Here is an 18,066-nt window from a genome sequence, read left to right as displayed (position 1 = left end):
GCCAACTAACCTTTTGAATGTTGTCTGGTGTACTCTTAAAACCAGACAATATCTTTAATGATTGTTTATACATTTAAGCTGTGCATTTTATTTATTGCCTATGAGCTTTTGAAAAGAGGGGAAATTTTATTAGTCTCGGCTAGATTAACTCTTTGTCACTCTGTAATTTTTCAACTCTATGCCATATATGTGTTCTAAAGCATTTAGCGGTAGATAAATCATAATGATATAGTCTCAAAAACAGAACCCGATTCTTTAAAGAAAAGATTATGGGGGAATGTATTTAGACTGCAGTATAGTATGCCAGTCTTAACAGCAAACCTTCCTAGCTTAAAACCACAAGGTAGTAATTCTGGCACACATTGTCGGGATTTCTTTGCATCAGAAAAGGAGAACTATGCCAGATAGAGATCCAGCATAGATTTGTGGTCAAATGTTTCTCAGTTTTCTGGTCCATATGTTACTAAATTGAGCTACAGAGGTCTCCCTTGTGGCCCACCTCCTCTCGCCCACCACTGCCCACTTTTTGTAAAGTGGTAAGGGAGATGAAAAGAGCTAAATTTTTATGCACAACATTTTTATGCATAAAATGGCACTTGCAAGAGCTGATACAATCCTTCCTTAGCGTTTCTGATTTTGCCGTCTAATAAGCATTCTTCACTAGATCACAGAGTCTAAACGAACCCGTTGCACATTCTGGGAGCTGTGTATTGCTGCTGGATGATTAGTAAATTACCTATGAAACCACATTTTTAGCCAAGCCATATCGTTTTCAGCATTTTCTCTGTCTTTTCATTGTCAAAGAGGAATGGAATATACAGAACCACACAAACTTCAATTTTAGATTCTTCAATTTCTTGAACTATATGCAAGGGAAATATATACTTGGAATACTTAGTGATCACTGTCTTAACACTTCATGGGCAACTTCTCCATGTCCACATTTAGGTGTCTACATTTTACAGCTTTAATTATTGGTAGTGATGTCCTAGTACTCCATGCTTATTATAATGTATACACCTACATATTCAAGTAAGGTGTTTGTAGCCTACACACCAAGATAGTGCATTCTAAAAAACTGTGTATGATGACTAAGAGGAAAATCTAAAGGAGTGCTAAAGGCAACTCTTTAAAAGGATTTTGTCACCAGTTTTATACCGCCCTAAGGACAGCATAAACTGGTAATGAATACTCTTAGTAGAACGAAGGCTCCCTTTCTTGAACTGACTTGTTTTGCTAAATTCTATTCCAGAACAGCTCTAGCTTGAGCGAAGCGATGGGGCTGCTTTATACACAGTACACCCCATATAGACCCAATATTCTCCTCACCCCCTGTTGCTAATTGCAATAGAAAAACATATAGCAATCAGCAGCAGGTATGTGGGAAAAGCCAGGAGCTCATAAATATGGAGGCTCACTGGATGATGTTGGATATGCTCAATACTGATTTTAAAACTCAAATAAGTGACCCAGCGTTTCCATCAAGGTTTCTGTCACAAGTTGCCTTGCTGCCTTCAGACAGGACAGAATACAACTGGTGACAGATTCCCATCAGTATACAGTAGACAGACAGTATAACTGCCATTTTGTTTGAATACAGTGTAGGGACAGTGATTTTGAAAGGAAACTGACATCAAATTTTTGCTTATGCAGCTAATGGTATGTTGCTACTAGACACATTATACTGTTATATTTAAGTGACCATAAATAAAAGTTTCAATTTGGGCCTGGCCTGAGCTCAATGTGGTACCTGATTGTTATTTTCATTTATTGCTTTAATATAAGAGAAAAAACTATAGATCCTAACAGTAATAGATAACAGTAAAATATGAAATATCCAGCATTCTATTGCCAAAAAAAACTAGTTCTACAGTTTTAATAGACTAAAGATAACATTTACTTGACATCAGGGGTGGACTAGTAACACCCCAGAGTTCTGTTACTACACACCTCTACCCCGCTATTATCTGTTAAGAGCCTTTACCTTGTCATCTGATATGATTTTGCTCATGTCTCCACAAATGTGCATTTGAATCTATGAGAGAGAGAGAGAGATTTCATTGCACAAAAGATGAGTCATTTGTTTGCTCTTCAGTCACCTTGTTAGAAAATGGTAACAAAGCCAATGGAGATACTCTTTAATTTTCTTATTTTTCTTTATAGTTGTTTTTAGAATTCATTTACTTACATTACCATTTTCATTAAGATTATTAAATTATTTTTATGTATTCAAGCTATGGAAAACTATAAACTGCTTAAACTTTCAAGATATTTACAAGCAAAATCATCAAAGTACGTGAATTGAAAGTACATGAGTGGAGTCGGTGTAATTTTCTTTGCTGTTTAAGTTTCCCCTAGGAACAAATCAATTAATAAATGCTAGTCATTACTGCTGAATTTTTATATAGACTTGTTTCTTGTTTTTTATAATGTGAAGTATAATTAAAAAGAATATATCCATAGGGATAGATCTACATTTACTCAATGCTAAATATTTGACTAAATGTCATATTTTATTTCATCAGTTGTATGAATTATTAGAGTGAAATAATTGTAAGTCAAAGTTAATTCTTGTGATATTTTTAATTAAAACAAATTGTATATGTTATACCATAATAAATACATATTTTGTGTACAATCATGTTCACTTCATTACAAATAACTGGTTTGCCTGAAGGCAGAAATAGATTGAAAATCCCATTAAAAGAAGCCAGCACTTTAATAAATTACAATTTATTTACTTGGAAAGTTCCTTATTTTAGAATTATTTTTTAAATTATTTTGAAAGAAGACAGCTCATAGGCCATCATAATAAATTAATTAAATACAATTATTTTAAAAATGTCTTTCCGTTTTCTCAGTGAAAATGGAAACAAAGGTAATGACCAGAGGAATAAAGTAAAACTTCTTGAAAGGAAGATCTTATTCTTCTACCCTCCATTAGCTTACAATGTGAACATTCCTAACACTGTCCAACCAGTACTGACTGTATTGAACTGTGCAGGCCTGGCACACCACACTAACAAAAGGGGATGACAATAGCCAGTTATCAATGTATTCATACATTTACATAATAAATACAAGAGACACTAATAGGAAAATGAAGTAAGAAAAAGAGTTCAAAGTTAAAATGATTTAATTAAGAATAGGAGCATTTTTAAAAACGAATAGTTTAGCATATAGGAAAGCTCCTCTTTTATAGAACAAGTTCATAAAAATCTCTCTCCAAAACATTCTATCATGTCTGAGATAGCAGGTAACAGACGTGCAGAGCAAAAGGGGGATGGGGAGTACACTTCCACTAGGGAGAGGGAGAAGTGGTGACCCTTGGCTCCCCTGGCACTGGCACTGGCACCTGGCTGCCCTGACATCCCTAGAAGGGCTGCTAACCCATAGGCAGATTACGTGCCTCGTCTGTGGCTTACACTGAAATAAGCCCTAGGTAGTGAATAGGGCGGTGGGAGCACTAGCCTCACCACTGACACCTAGGGAAACAACAGGGAAAGGACAAACAACACAAACACAATCAACAATCCCCGAAGGGAGACAACAACAACAGGAGACAACAACAGGAGTGAACCTGAGAACCAACAGCTCCAGTTCCAAAGGCTTCACAGCAACAGTTGTCCACCTGAGGCCAGAATAAAAGATCTGGAAGGAATGTCTATTTCTGGCAACAAGGGAAGCAGAAAGGGAGAATATATAGTAGCTGGAAATGGCTGACAGAGAACAGCTGAAAGGAAAAGCTACAGATTCCTAAATGGAAGAAAAAGGATTGCAAGCCTAAGCAGGAAATCCTGGACTGGAATCCATTCTTATGAGTGTTGATCGAGCACCAAAGTGCTCAGGTGCTCTGATGCTGTACAGAGCACCAGAGCACAATGGAAGTCAATGTGAGAACCATAGCATTAATCCAGGCACCCCCTGCTCTGAAGAGGGGAGGGGGTCTGGTTCACAGGTAAAGGTCAGAAATTGATGGAAACACCATTGAAATGGTTCGGTAACAGCATGAGAACGATGTCTGGATGCATCTTGGACTCCCAGGTCACTTCTGGGAATGATGTTGTCCGAGTAGTACGCCACTTTTAAAGATTGACAATAATACGCACAAACCAAAGATAAAATCGATTTTAGAGGAAAAATTGTTAGGAAACATTCTTTCCTGTATATTTATTTGTATATAAAGTGCAAGTGCTGCCAAAAATTACAAGGAAGAGGAACTCCAATACAACTTGTATATCACATAAAGGAGGGCCTCATTCACATTGTGGTACAATTGTTCAGGTAGTGGAACTCCTACACTCATAAAGCCTATGCACTAAGTGAAAGGGCTGCCAAAAATTACAATGAACCAGCTTTTAAATACACCCTTTATTACACATAAAGGAGGGCATCATACACACCCTTGAAAAATTATGATTGATGGCCTGCTAATGACCCTCAAAAACATTAGGAGCAAGGGCCTGCTGGTGACCCTCTAAAACATTAGTGGCGAGGGCCTGCTGCTGATCTGACCATCTAAAACATTAGGGGCGAGGGTCTGCTGCTGAGCTGACCATCTAAAACATTAGGAGTGAGGGTCTGCTGCTGAGCTGACCATCTAAAACATTAGGAATGAGGGTCTGCTGCTGAGCTGATCCTCTAAAACATTAGGAGCAAGGGCAGCCTAATAAGCATGTTGATATGGAGGAGGACGAAAAAAGGAAGATTGAACCACATACCCTTTTTTGTGGTGGAAGGGGTGCATGGGAATACAGTGTATTCAATACACTATAAAAGCCACATTCAAAGTGTCTTTAGGTTCCAGCTACTGACTGATGGCTGACTGGTGCTGCAAGATGAGAATTCAAAGGTGGAAGTGGAGGAGGAGGAGGAGGAGGAGGAGGAGAAGGGGGGGTTGCTACCACTAATGTAGGTGGTGGCGGAAATCCTGATGAAAGTAGGGCCCGCAATTCTTGGACTCGGTAGCACCTGTTCCAACCCATGGTACGTCTGGCTCCCTGACTCCACAATGTTCACCCAGTGTGCCGTCAGGGAAATGTATAGTCCCTGGCCAAAAGCACTTGTCCATATGTCAGTCGTTAAGTGGACTTTCCCAATAACTGCATCGGTCAGGGCACGGGTGATGTTACGGGACAAATGCTGGTGTAAGGTGGGGGTGGCACACTGGGAAAAGTAGTGGCAGCTGGGGCTGAGTAACCAGGGACGGCCGTCGCTATCAGGCTGCAAAAAGCCTCAGTGTCCAGCCTAAATAGCAACATTTCCAGGGCCAGCAGTTTGGAAAGGTGCACATTTAGTGCTATGGCCTGTGTGTGGGAGGCTTGGTATTTGCGCTTTTGTTCAAAGACCTGGGTTATGGACATCTGTATGTTGCACTGGGACACAGAAGTGGATGTGCTACCTGTTGGTGCTTGCAAAGGTCCAGGTGCAGGGCAGGAGGTATCCAGGCCTGCATCTTGGACAGGGGATTGGCTAGCACATAACACAGGGGAAGAGGAGGCAGTGGTGTGACCCACAGACACTGATTGTGGACCAAGGCGTTCGGCGCACCTATTAGGGTGCTTTGATGCCATGTGGCAGATCATGCTGGTGGTGGTGAGGTTTCTAGTGTTCACGCCCCTGCTCATTTTGGTACGGCTCAGGTTGCAAATGCCAATTCTTTTATCGTCCGCACTTTCCTAAAAAAAAGTGCCAGACTGCGGAACACCTACCCCTTGGCAAGGGAAATTGCCACAAGGTGCTCCGAGGAACAGTTGCAAGCCTATTTGGTGTGGCCCGCCTTCTCCCTTTTTCCACCCCACTACCTCTTCCAGCCTGTTGTGTTGCTGTGCATCCCTTCCCCTCTGTACTGCTGTCTTTGCTCGACTTGCCACCTTCCCAGGTTGGGTCAGTGATTTCATCGTCCACCACCTCCTCTTTCACTTCCTCACTCTGGTCATCCTCCTGACTTGTTGACCTAACAAGAACCTCACTTATTGACAACTGTGTCTCATTATCATCATCAACCTCTTGAGATACTAATTGCGGTTGACTTATTGGCAACTGTGTCTCATCATCATCATCCACCTTCGTGATACACTAATTGCCATTCCCCACCGCTATCTTCTTCTGACTGTTTAAGGAATGGTGATGAAAAGAGCTCCTCGGAATATCTGAGTGTGGGATCATTTGTTTGCCAAGACTCTCCATGGCGGGAGGAAGGAGGATCAGGGTGAGGATTCTGTTGACCAGACTCAACAGATGTAGCAGAGGTTGTGTCACTGTCAGCAGCTGCTAAACAATTGCATGCAATTTAGTGCAGGCCTCGCTAATAGTATATATTGCAGCCAGATAAAACAATAGTCCTTAAAACACAAATTCCTGCCTGAAAAAAAAAGATATATATAATATTTCCTGTCCCTACACTATCTGTCCCTTCTGCTGCAGCTCGCCCTGACAAAGACTGAGATGAACCATGTGTCATCGGGTGCTATATAGCACCCTATGAAGCGTTCCGGACAGCCAATCACTGTAATGCCAGTAACCAACATGTCTACGGCATTACAGTGAGTGTTAGTACTTCCTTGCAGCCAACAAACGTGCAGGGGGGAGACTTAAACATCGTGCTCGGGCACACGCGGTGTTCGGCCAAACACTGCGATGTGCTGAGCATCGAGATGCTCGAATCAAAATGGTGTTCGGCCAAGCATGCTCGCCCAACACTAATTCTGACCATTAGGTCATGGAGCTATCTTTTGAGAAACTGAGCGCATAGCCACCCACTGCGACCTTCTGATCCCAGGCACAACAGGGTCAGCGATAGGTCCTGACACCCTCATGACACATTCAGGTCGAATTTCCATTCTAATCAATCAATTCCCTAATCTCTAGTCAAAGCATTATTACTATCTTATAAATTAATGACATAAAGTTAGAATGTGCCATAACTTTACTATCGTTGTGAGTTTCACCTCTGGGAACTATCCTGATCCTGAGAATGACGTGGCCAAATGCTGATTTAGTGCTGCATCTACAGTACCTCGCTGTTATTCTGCATAGAAATGCCCTTGCCACCCACCCACTGTGCGGATGTGAGCGCTGATGTTCAGGAGACCCTTTAAACTTTTTTTTTTTTTTTTTACAGTACAGTATATAGTATGTACCATCCTAAATCCTTACAAAAATGGCTTCGAAAACAGCTACTAGTGTTAAAAATGTTCTAATATGACATCATACCTCCCATGTATTTAAGACTATCATCTGGTACAAATGTTGGAAGAGTATGCTCACTAAGGCACATGAATAAGGATTGTGGATCAGTGGTGCCCGGTTATGGCTTATAAATGAATTTTCAGAAAAGGGACAGAATAGCAATGGGGCACACAGGCCCCAGGGCCTCCTGTCTGAGGGGAAAAAAGCAGCTTCTTCCTGAAGCTGTTACAGAAGATGCCACCTATGGCACTACAGACAGACACAGCAGCCCGGGCCACCCTGAGTACCGCTATGGCTGCTATGGTGGTAGTTATACCCCTTTGAATGCTAATTTTAGATCATAATCCAGGAACAAGGCCGGGTACAAAGTTAAAATCAGAAGGTAGGAGTCAAAACAGAGTCAAAAACACAGGAATAATAACAAGGTAGCATATGGTACCTTAAGGACATAACATTCCTTCAGCATAGCTATGACAATTATTTACATTTTTTTTAATCCCCACCTTCCAAGTCATAACTTTTCTTTTTATACTTCGATGAGGTCTCTTTTTTTCTGCAGCACAAGTTGTATTTCTTAATGTCATCATGTTGTTGAGCATACAATGTATTAATTGTGTATAATATATCATTTTATGTTACTTTTACTATGGTTACTATTTTAAAACAATAAAAAGCATTTTTACATTTTTTCTGTCACTATTTTTTTTATTTTTCTGGTGATAGAGCTGAGTGAGCTGAGATTTTCACTGGTACCATATTAGAGGCGGTTGCCAAAAATCTATTTTTCGATTTCTTTAATTTGATGGCATTCACCATGCAGGTTAACTATTATAACAAATTGACTGTGTGCAGTTACTTGTCCTGTCATTCATATGTTTTTTAACCAATGATTTTATAATTGTCATGTATTATAAGGAAACTTCTCATGACATGTCTATTTTAGTAACCCTCAGCATTACTCGTGAATTAAAGGGGTTGTCCAGGCTCTTGATATAGATGACCCTTCCTCAGGAATGGCCCTTAATATCTGATCAGTGGGGGTTCTGACACCCTGCACCTCCTTGATCAGCTAAACCCTGCAGCATATGGTGCTGGAACTAGCACTTTAAATGGAACAGGAAGTTCAGCTCTTTTCAACGTGTAGTGGCAGTCCCGGATAACTGAAGTTTATTTCCCATTCTCTTCAATAAGAGCTGAGCTGCAGTAACCCAGCACGGCCACTACACTTTAAATGGAGCTATACTTCCTGCTCCATTCAAGAGCGACTGTAGTTCCAGCACCAGAGATTGCAGGGAACAGCTGATTGTGGGAGTATGCTGTGTCAGACCCTAACCGATCAGATAATAATGAACTATCCTTAGCATAGGTCATCAATATCAGGAACCTGAAAAACCCCTACCGATTCTGGAGGACCTTTTTTCATAAGTTTGCATTGCTCTGTTATTTTTAATTTAAGTTTACAAATAAATTGACAACTGGGTGTGTGTCCCTGCACAGTCTGCCACTAGCATCACTAAGTGGACAGTGTTAAGCTGTGCAGTGACACATCTCAACTGGTAAGACTTTCGTTGCTGACTGCTGTCAATGTATTCAGAAACTTATAGTAGGAATAACATATGAAAAGCACAACGTAGTCATAAGAATAGATGATCCAGAATTGTCATTTCATTTGAAGTATAATTATTTACAAAGACAGCCATGCCAGGAGTGGTGACAGGTAGAGGATCTTAAAGGGGTTTCATCTCATCTCACCAGTGCTAAGGCGCTCTGCTTTTTCAGTAGCTCACATTGCCATTCATGAAAGCTACAGAAACAGCGTAGCACAACAATATATGCAGATTCCCTAACTCAGAGACAATATAGCTTGTTGTGCTACGCTGTTTCAGTAGCTTTCATGTACGGCACTGAAGCGCTCTGCTGTTTCTCGGCCCTGAGGTGGTCAGAACTGTGTCTCATCTTGCCTTAGTAACAGCGAGAAGGGACAACCGCTTTAAGAACAAGCCTATACTTATACACACCTTATTGATTGTTTCTTCTTACATGAGTAACATTATTTCCTTTCTTCTGCTTTGTTCTTTAGTATGGCATAAAGAAGAAAGAGGAGAAAGAAGCCGAGGCACAAGCTGCAATGGAGGCTACAGCTGAAGGAAGCCTGACACGTCCGAAGAAGGCCATACCTGCTGGATGTGGAGATGAGGAGGATGAAGAAGAAGAAAGCATTCTAGACACAGTTATTAAATATCTACCTGGTCCACTTCAAGATATGTTCAAGAAGTAAAACACAGTAGACTGTCAAACTGTTTTAATAATAAACAGAAAAGCAATGAATTTCCCCTTGTTTAGTGGGAGATTTCAGTATTGCCACATGCTACCCTCCCTCCCGTCTCTAAACCTTTGCTCACTATAGTCCCTCCACTTTCTTTTCCTTTCCTTTTGTACATAGTCACAGTACATAGAATAGACACCTCTCAAAGGATGTCAAGATTATGAGCTGCAGTCTACGCAATTTTATTATAAGCCATAGTACATTTGTATGTTCAATCTGGCAGTTGTGTACACAATTAACATTTCAATCATGTCAATGCTTTATTAGCCAGGGAGAGTCAGTGTGTAAATACAACATATAGCTCTTGACCAGTTAGAAAATGATCTATATTGACATTTGTTTCTGGCAGAAAAAAAAGAGCAACTATTCATAAGGACTTAAGGGAACATTTCTTTTTTTATTTTATGTTCATACGACATTAAGAGAAAATTCAGAAAATGAACCATGTAAAGCTCCTATGCCTGGGACGTAACCTGCACAACAACCTCTACCATGATATACTGACTGTGCAGTGCGGATAAATAACATTTTCTATTAATCCAGAATGGTTGTAGGATGTTTTCTATGCTGTTGCTTATACTATTACAAGCTGTGCTTCAAAATGCCAGATTATGTATTTTCTAATGTCATTCTTTACAGTTCCCAGTTGCTAAAATTTAGACAGCATAAAGCTCCAAAGTACTATTTGTACCACAATTAACATTTTAATAGTCAGTAATAGTGTTAGTATTTTGGACTTATTCTACTAATATAAGAATTACCCTTCTACATATTTAAATGGAAGAGCAATATTAGCTATAAATCATCTCAAAAAAGATTTCTGGCTATATATGTATGTATGCTAGCCCCATATTATTGGATGCAATATGATTTATTGCTATCCTAAATACAGTAAGAATTATATACCCTCAATACTTGACTATAGCCGTTGCATGCCATAGATGGAATACAAAGTAAAAGCTGAAATTATTAAAAAAAACAGACAAATTAATAGCTGAGACCTAATAAAAATCATGTTGCGTTAGAGGCCTGGTTTTCCAAGGGATATTAAGGCTTTTTAAACAGATGAAGTTTAGGATTCAAATCTGTTGAATGTTGTCCTATTTAGTGTGAATAATAGGTTGTATAAAACTAAAATAAAACAAACAACATGATATTATAACTTTTACCATATAGTAGTAAGTTGTTTGCAAGCAGCCATAATATGACCACATTTTACCGTCCATTTTATGACCTCTAGACCAAGTGCCTTTCAGTTCTACGTCTACTGAACATCTACCTACACCTATCAAACTTGGATCTCTACAGAACTCTAAATTCAGATCAGTAGAACCGTGGAGGGTCCTGGTCTTCTGCCTGCGTGACTGGGTGTTAAAACATGGTCATGTTACACTGGTATGAATGCCTAGTACTCGATTATATTCAATGTACTGTAATATATCACCTATTGAATATAGAAAAACAATCTAAATATTGTAAAGTAAAATTTACTTCCAGTATATGCTAATGAGTTTCAATGGTAAACATAAACACTATAAAAATAAAAATATCTTTTTTAGTACACATAAATATTATAAAAATATTAACTAAATCATTGAAATTATATGCATTAGTCTCATAAACCTATTTAGCAAATGTAACATAAGGCTATAATCTAAGACCAAAGAGAAGCCTGGTTCATTTGATCACATAATCCTGAATATCTCTGTCACCTTCCATCGCTTTCTGTCCATAAATGTGTTTAATCTCAGGTAATTGAGGTAGTTTTTTGTAATTTTTTTTTGTCTTCTTATTATGGAAGGGGGTACATTGAGTTACGCAAGGCCTAAGATCCTAGCCCAAATAGAGAAATAGGTTTGCAACCCATTGGAACCCCTTTCAGTCTCAGGCTTGGATAATGGAGAGTTGTCCTCTGAATTTTTGGAGGAGAAAGACAAATAATGTGGCATTGTTTTTGTAATTTTTTTTACTTATTTTTGTCATAAATTACATCTACCTTTAGAGAAAGCCATATAAAAATCAGACTGCAATATTCATTGTGAATGCTACTATGTGTAAAAGAGAATAGATCACGTGTTTAATTTGCACTGGAATTTCTCCGTCTATGTTTACTGTGTGTTAGTTTAGTGTTTTTCCCCTTCTGTGTCAATGTAACTCATATCAAGGCTGCTCTACATGTCTCTTTCAACAAGCTTACTGAAATCCTCTTGTCATGTAACGTTGCAGATATGCTGATGTGAACTAAATGTATTGTCTTCTGTGTAAGCTGCGTTAATATGTGTTTCCTCTCTATGTTAGTAAAATGTTTGGGTAACAGTCTTTCAAAAATGTTTTCACCCATAGAAGTTTATCCGTTCAGCCATAATTTTGTGATTAGCGGATTTGTTTTGCAATTTAAATGCTCATATACTCAGATCAGATGCATGCTTCGATCTTCTCGGTGGCAACAAGAGAAGATGTAGACTTTGTGAATGTAAATCTTATTTGTATTTTGCCTGCTACTCCTCATTGCATGATATCAGTTCAAATGTTCTTTTATGAGTGGAATCACAGCCAATAAATAATAAAGTGATTTCATGTTTCTTTTTTACATTGTTTTCAATTCATTTGTTCACTTAATTCTCTTATTGCCCTATATCTAAAAGCTGAAATATCCGGAACACTATAGAAGAATAAAGACGACATCATGCATTCATAAAAGTGGGCCTTATACATCAAAATGTACTGTTTAAGGGCTCATGCACACAAGCGTATTTTCTTTCTGTGTCTGTTTCCGTTTTTTTTTGCGGATCGCATGCGGAACCATTCTTTCCAATGGGTCTGCAAAAAATAAATGGAAGTTTCTCCGTGTGCATTCCGTTTCTGCCCAAAAATTGTACATGTCCTATTATTGTCCGAATTACTGACAATGATAGTACTGTTCTATTAGGGGCCAGCTGTTCCATTCCACAAAATATGGAATGCACATGGACGACATCCGTATTTTTTGTGGATCAGTTTTTTGCGGACCACAAAATACATACGGTTGTGTGGATAAGCCCTAACCAAAATAGCCTTGCTGCCCAAAGCAATCAATCAGAGCTCAGCTTTAATTTCTTAGTCACAGTGGACAAGTGCATTGACCAAGCCAAAACAGGTAGAGTTTGTTTATTTATTTAGCCCAAAAGAGGTCATTATAGGTGCATTGTCCCAATTTGGGGAATGTTAATGTTTTTTTTACAAATATAACAAAGAATAATGGTTATAATTCTTGGTCAATGATTTTCTGTATTTAAAGGTCCTCATACAATGTTAGGTAGTCAATAGCAGGGGCGTAGCTAAGGGATCCTGGGCCCTGGTTCAAGAGTTCAGCTTGGGGCCCCCTTCCCTCAGTGCATTGTGGCCAGGGACAGGGAAGCACATGCTTCTTTGTGCTGCTAAAGGCAAAAATTGAAACGGCACCTCCCCTCCCATGACAAATTATTGACCTAACCCCTGCCCTCCAGCCAGAGGTCTAACCTGACCAGCATGCATGGTTATTTGGCCCAAGGGTCTTTGGGCCCCCTCAGGCTCTTGGGCCTGGTACCGACTTCTACCTCTGTACCTCCTATAGCTACGCCAATGCAAATAGCTACATTGCTAAGCACCCGCTTGAAAAAAATATACTGTTAGTTACTAAAGTGGTGTAAAGTGGTGGGACCCACACTGTATACAGTAATATTATCAGCAACAGTTTCTTGTTAAAACCCAATCACATCCGCTATGAAAGAAGATGGAAAGTCTCTGATTGTAGGAAAATGTTAAGCAACTCTTAAAAGAGATTTCCTTTGGTTGTGATGGCAGCATTTCCACCTTTATTACTACAAGGGTGAAAGATTGTTCAGTCATATGACTTATACTTTATGTCACAATGAAATAGATGAGCAGTTTTAAGACTATATATAGAAATTTTCTGTACTGAAGGAAAGTCAATTGCAAAAGCTAGTTAAATGCCAATATAAATCAATGCTTGTGACTCATCTTACAAGCTAAAGTGAAAAGATAGTGGAACTTAACGTTCCTGGGATGGACATAACTTCCTGGGATAGATATAACCGTCATCTAGTTACACATGGGACTTTTGCTAAAAATTGGAATCAAAGGTAAAATACAAAAAATAAGGAAAGTCACCCTATGGAAAAAAAAAAAAGTCAGTCAAAATTGGAGCTAGGAAATGTGTGAATCCATTGTTATTAATTTAGACTGTTAGAATGTATTAGAAACATTTGATTAACACCATTAGTAATGGAAATTCTATAGTGAAATCCTATAAACTGTCTAGTGGTAAAGGACAAATGAGGAGGACAAATTACAACAACAGTCAGCTAAGCGTAAATGAAGAATGCATGTACCATAATTACCAAATATACATCAATCAATAAATGCATGTAATACAATTCTACAGGATGGCGCACAACCATGCAGGGACGCCCACAAGAATTATATGATTAAAACAACTATTAATTAAGTTATGTCAATAAAGTGAAATAAGAGTTCTGCAAACGTTGATGGGCCGAGCAGTACAATATTGATATGAGCTCCTGTACACTATATGGACAGAAATATTTGGACACACCTGTTAATCATTTAATTCAGGCATTCCACTCAGTCCCATTGGCACAGTTGTATAAAATCCAGTCCCTAGCCATGCAGTCTGCCTTTACAAACATTTATGAAAGAATGGGTCTTTATAAAGAGCTCACTGAATTCCAGCGTGGTACTGTCATAGGATGCCACCTATGCAATAAGTCAGTTTGTGAAATATATTCCTTTCTAAATACTCCATGATCATCCATAAGTGGTATTATTGTAAAGTGGAAACATTTAGAAATCACACACGTTCAGCCATGAAGTGGAGACCACGTAAAGTTACAGAGCAGGTTCACCAAGTGCTGAGGCACAAAAGGGGAGATTTATCAAAACCGGTGTAAAGGAAAACTGGCATAGTTGCTATGGGCAACTAAGCCAGTTTTCCTTTCCACCAGTTTTGATAAATCTCCCCCATAGTGCATAAAAGTCATCAACACTCTGACTCAATAACTGCACAGTTCTAAACCTCCTTTGGCATTAACATCAGCACAAAAACTGTGTGCCAGGAGCTTCATGGCATGGGTTTCCATGGCCGAGCAGCTTCATGCAAGCCTTACATCACCAAACACAATTCTAATTGTCAGATAGAGGGATGTAAAGCACGCAGCCACTGGACTCTGGATCAGTGGAAATTTTTGAGTAATCCTAGATGATATCCTTCATTGTAATCCTTCATATGTTGACTGCTGAAAAATTATCTCTACAAACGCAGGGTAGGATTAGTGTTCAGTGCAAAAAGTACAGAATTGTAGGATTTTTTTTTAAATATAGTAATATGGATAATTTGAAAAAACACCTCAAAATCTTTAAAAGTATGTTTAAAATAAAAACTTAAACAATAAGTAATGAAGTTCCGAAGATATATTTTCTGTAAGTGTATTGTGAAGTTTATTTACAAAAATATGAACATTTTAGAGAAAAAGAACCTTAGGTGGTGTTGTATTATCAACATGTCTGAAAAACTGTATACTACTTCACTTTAATTAAGTTTTTGGACATAAAGCTGAACCACAGTTTTTGCATTTTCTTTTGGCATTTTCTTTTTGCATACATTACTGAAAAGTAATATATTCCTGCTACAAACATTACAGTTGTATTATTCCTAGCTTCCTGCTGACACAGAAAACATTTACTGTGCACTGCATTGCATAAGTCTTAATCTTGTTCTCTTGTGTCACTGCAAGCCTTAAGCAATCTGCAAACAAAGTGCCTGGCCTTCTGTCTCAAATGAAACGGCTGTAGAGGGAGATAAAGTATCATTCTGTATTAAAGTTCCAGATGTAAGTGTGGTTCTGTTTCTCTTATAGGTTTGAGAACCACATATGGTTCCCCAGTTAATTGCAATTTAAATTGATAAATTTTCTGATGGAATATTTCTCATATGTTAATTCACAATAGCGAACAAAAAATCAAAAATATTATATTTGTTGCAGCAGTGTCGAGTATTATTTGCACCTACTTCTACCTGCATATAACATTTTCTGGGTCCTAACATATTTGGGCATCTTAATGGGATACTTAGACACAACAGATTTGTTGCAGAAATTTCTGCAAATAAAAATAATTTCTCTTCATATAAATGGGGTCATTTTGCTTATCAGCACATGGATGTTAGCCCAGCAGTCCGTGCCGGTGCCGCTGCCCCTAACCATGGGCACGGGTGCCCAGCCCCCCCCTTTGCTTCTGCTGCCATGCTGACAAATGCGTGCGGCTTGTAGCTTAACTATGCTGTGTTCTATGCCAGAGTTTCCTTCCCGCTGGAGACTTGCACTGGTGTTTGAGCTTGCATGGGTGTGTCTCTCTTCACCTATGAGGCAACACATATATGCCCTCTGTCTCACCAGCCTATGGCTGGATTGCAGCAGGTATTTAAAGGCGCTTCCTACTCCTAGAAGATGCCTGAGCATCCTCATGGTTTTAGCTTGACTATCTCCAAGTGCTAAGGTGTCTCTCTTGTCTCCTTCGCTGTGTACCAGACCTTGCTTATAGAACTCCTGGACTTTGCCTGTGTGCCGCCTGCCTCTGACCTAGGACTTTAAAGGAACTAAGTAGGCAGTGGCTCAACCAACACCTCGGACTTTGTTTATGAACTTTGCTTGTTTGCCGCCTGCCCCTGACCTCAGATATTGTTTATGGACTTTGTTTGTTGCCGCCTGCCTCGGACCTCGGTCTACGTTTACTGACCTTTCTTGATTTCTGCCTGCCCAGACCCAGATACTCCTGGCCACGCACGTCCCCTTGGTGCTTGCACTGGGTACTCTGACCCCCTGGTCAGCTGCCACTGACCCTGGGACTGCTCTGGAGTGGCACCTGGCAACTACCCAAATGGCTCAAGCATATCCTCACCATCAGAGGCTTTAGTGAAAACCATGTAGTTGCTTAGTTGCGCCCCTCCAGAGTACAGCCAGTCAGTGGCGCAGTGGGTCTACACCCGCTTGCTTCACAGTTTGCTCAGACCATGGATTCCGCTGATCAGAACCCACCAAGCCTCATCGAACTGTGCCAGAAGTTGGCTCAGAAGAAAGAATGTCAGGTTCAAATTCTGTCCTATCTGCGCAATTCAGATTCTGTCCTATCTGTCGCCCACCAACCCTGCACCTCCAGCTCTCACTGCAGCGGCTAACCTAGCACCAGCTCAGTCGACACCCTAAGTGTCATGTTCTAGTCCTCATCTGTCAGCTCTGCCATGTTTTGATAGAGAACCTAAATAGTGCAGGGTATTCATTAATCAGTGCACTCTGCACTTTCAGCTGATTCTGCATCAGTTTATTTTTGACAGAGTCAAGGTTGCCTTTTTAATGTTGCACCTTACAGGAGAAGCCCTGGCCTGGATCAACCCACTCTTGTAGAGGAGTGGCCCAGTCTTTATGAATCTACAGGTCTTCCTAGAGGCTTTCCGTAGGGTGTTTGACGAGCCAGGATGCACCACTTCAGCTGCGTCTTCTATACTGCGGTTGTGCCAAGGAAGTCAGTCCGTAGGCCAGCATGCAGTCTAGTTCTGGACCCTTGCCTCTGAATTGGGCTGGAATAAAGAGGCAACTTATTTCCCTCGCCACCCAGATTGATCTGCGCTTCCAGGAGTGTGCTAAGGAGGTAGCACGAAAGAGTAGACATATCATCTAGTGTCTTCTTTCCAGTGGCCTTCAGTCCCTCAGCCTTTTCCGCCTGCAGCTGCACCACAACCCTTGCAGGGTGACGGAGTCAGGTCACCGTTGTACAAGGGGGCTTTGCTTCTATTGTGGCTGTGCTGGTCATTTTCTCTGTTCCTGTCCTCTGAAGCCAGGAAAACTCCCGAACCAAGGGTCTGTTGGGGAGGCAACCCTAGGTGAAGACAATTCCTCTTCTCCTCTGACTCTGTCAGTAACCTTGTCGCTAGGTGATGTTCGATTTACGGAAATGGCGCTTCTGGATTCCGGAGCAGCAGGGAACTTCCTGCAACAGTGCCTAGTGGATCGTCATCAGATACCTGCTTGATGCCTGCAGAATCCTCTGATAGTATTGTCCGTCGATGGAAAGGCTCTATCTGAGTCCATACAGTTCATCACGGAACCTATAAAATTACAGGTGGGAGTGCTTCATTCTAAAGATATTTTGTTCCTGCTCTTCTCAAGTCTGTTTCATCCTCCCCTCCTGGGACTTACGTACCTTGTTCACCTTGGGTACCACCCAATCTCCAGGGTCTGCCAGCAGCCTATCATGCTTATGTGTATGTCTTTGACAAGAAGGAAGCTGAGACGCTGCCCCCTCGCAGGCAGTATGACTGCCCTATTGACTTGGCTCCGAGCTCCTCGTCTCCATGTGGATGCATCTATTCCCTGTCACCAGCAGAGACTCAATCCATGTCTGAGTATATCAAGGAGAACCTCAACAGAGGATTAATCCACAAGTCTTCCTCTCCGGCTGGTACAGGTTTCTTTTTTGTAAAGAAGAAAGATGGCTCA

General features: G+C 40.3%; 1 protein-coding gene across 1 annotated transcript in view; it reads left to right on the top strand.

Moving 5' to 3' along the window:
- LOC122931665 (complexin-1) overlaps positions 1-9,469 on the top strand; it is a 262,791-nt gene extending 253,322 nt beyond the window's left edge. The window contains exon 3 of the mRNA XM_044285738.1: positions 9,272-9,469. Within this exon, the coding sequence (XP_044141673.1) occupies positions 9,272-9,469 (198 nt within the window). The remainder of the gene's footprint in view (positions 1-9,271) is intronic.
- Positions 9,470-18,066: the final 8,597 nt, after the last annotated feature.

This window comes from Bufo gargarizans, chromosome 1 (genome assembly GCF_014858855.1).
Source record: "Bufo gargarizans isolate SCDJY-AF-19 chromosome 1, ASM1485885v1, whole genome shotgun sequence".
Classification (NCBI taxonomy): domain Eukaryota; kingdom Metazoa; phylum Chordata; class Amphibia; order Anura; family Bufonidae; genus Bufo; species Bufo gargarizans.
Note: the sequence above shows the minus strand (reverse complement) of the source record. Positions and strands in the feature narration are given on the sequence as shown.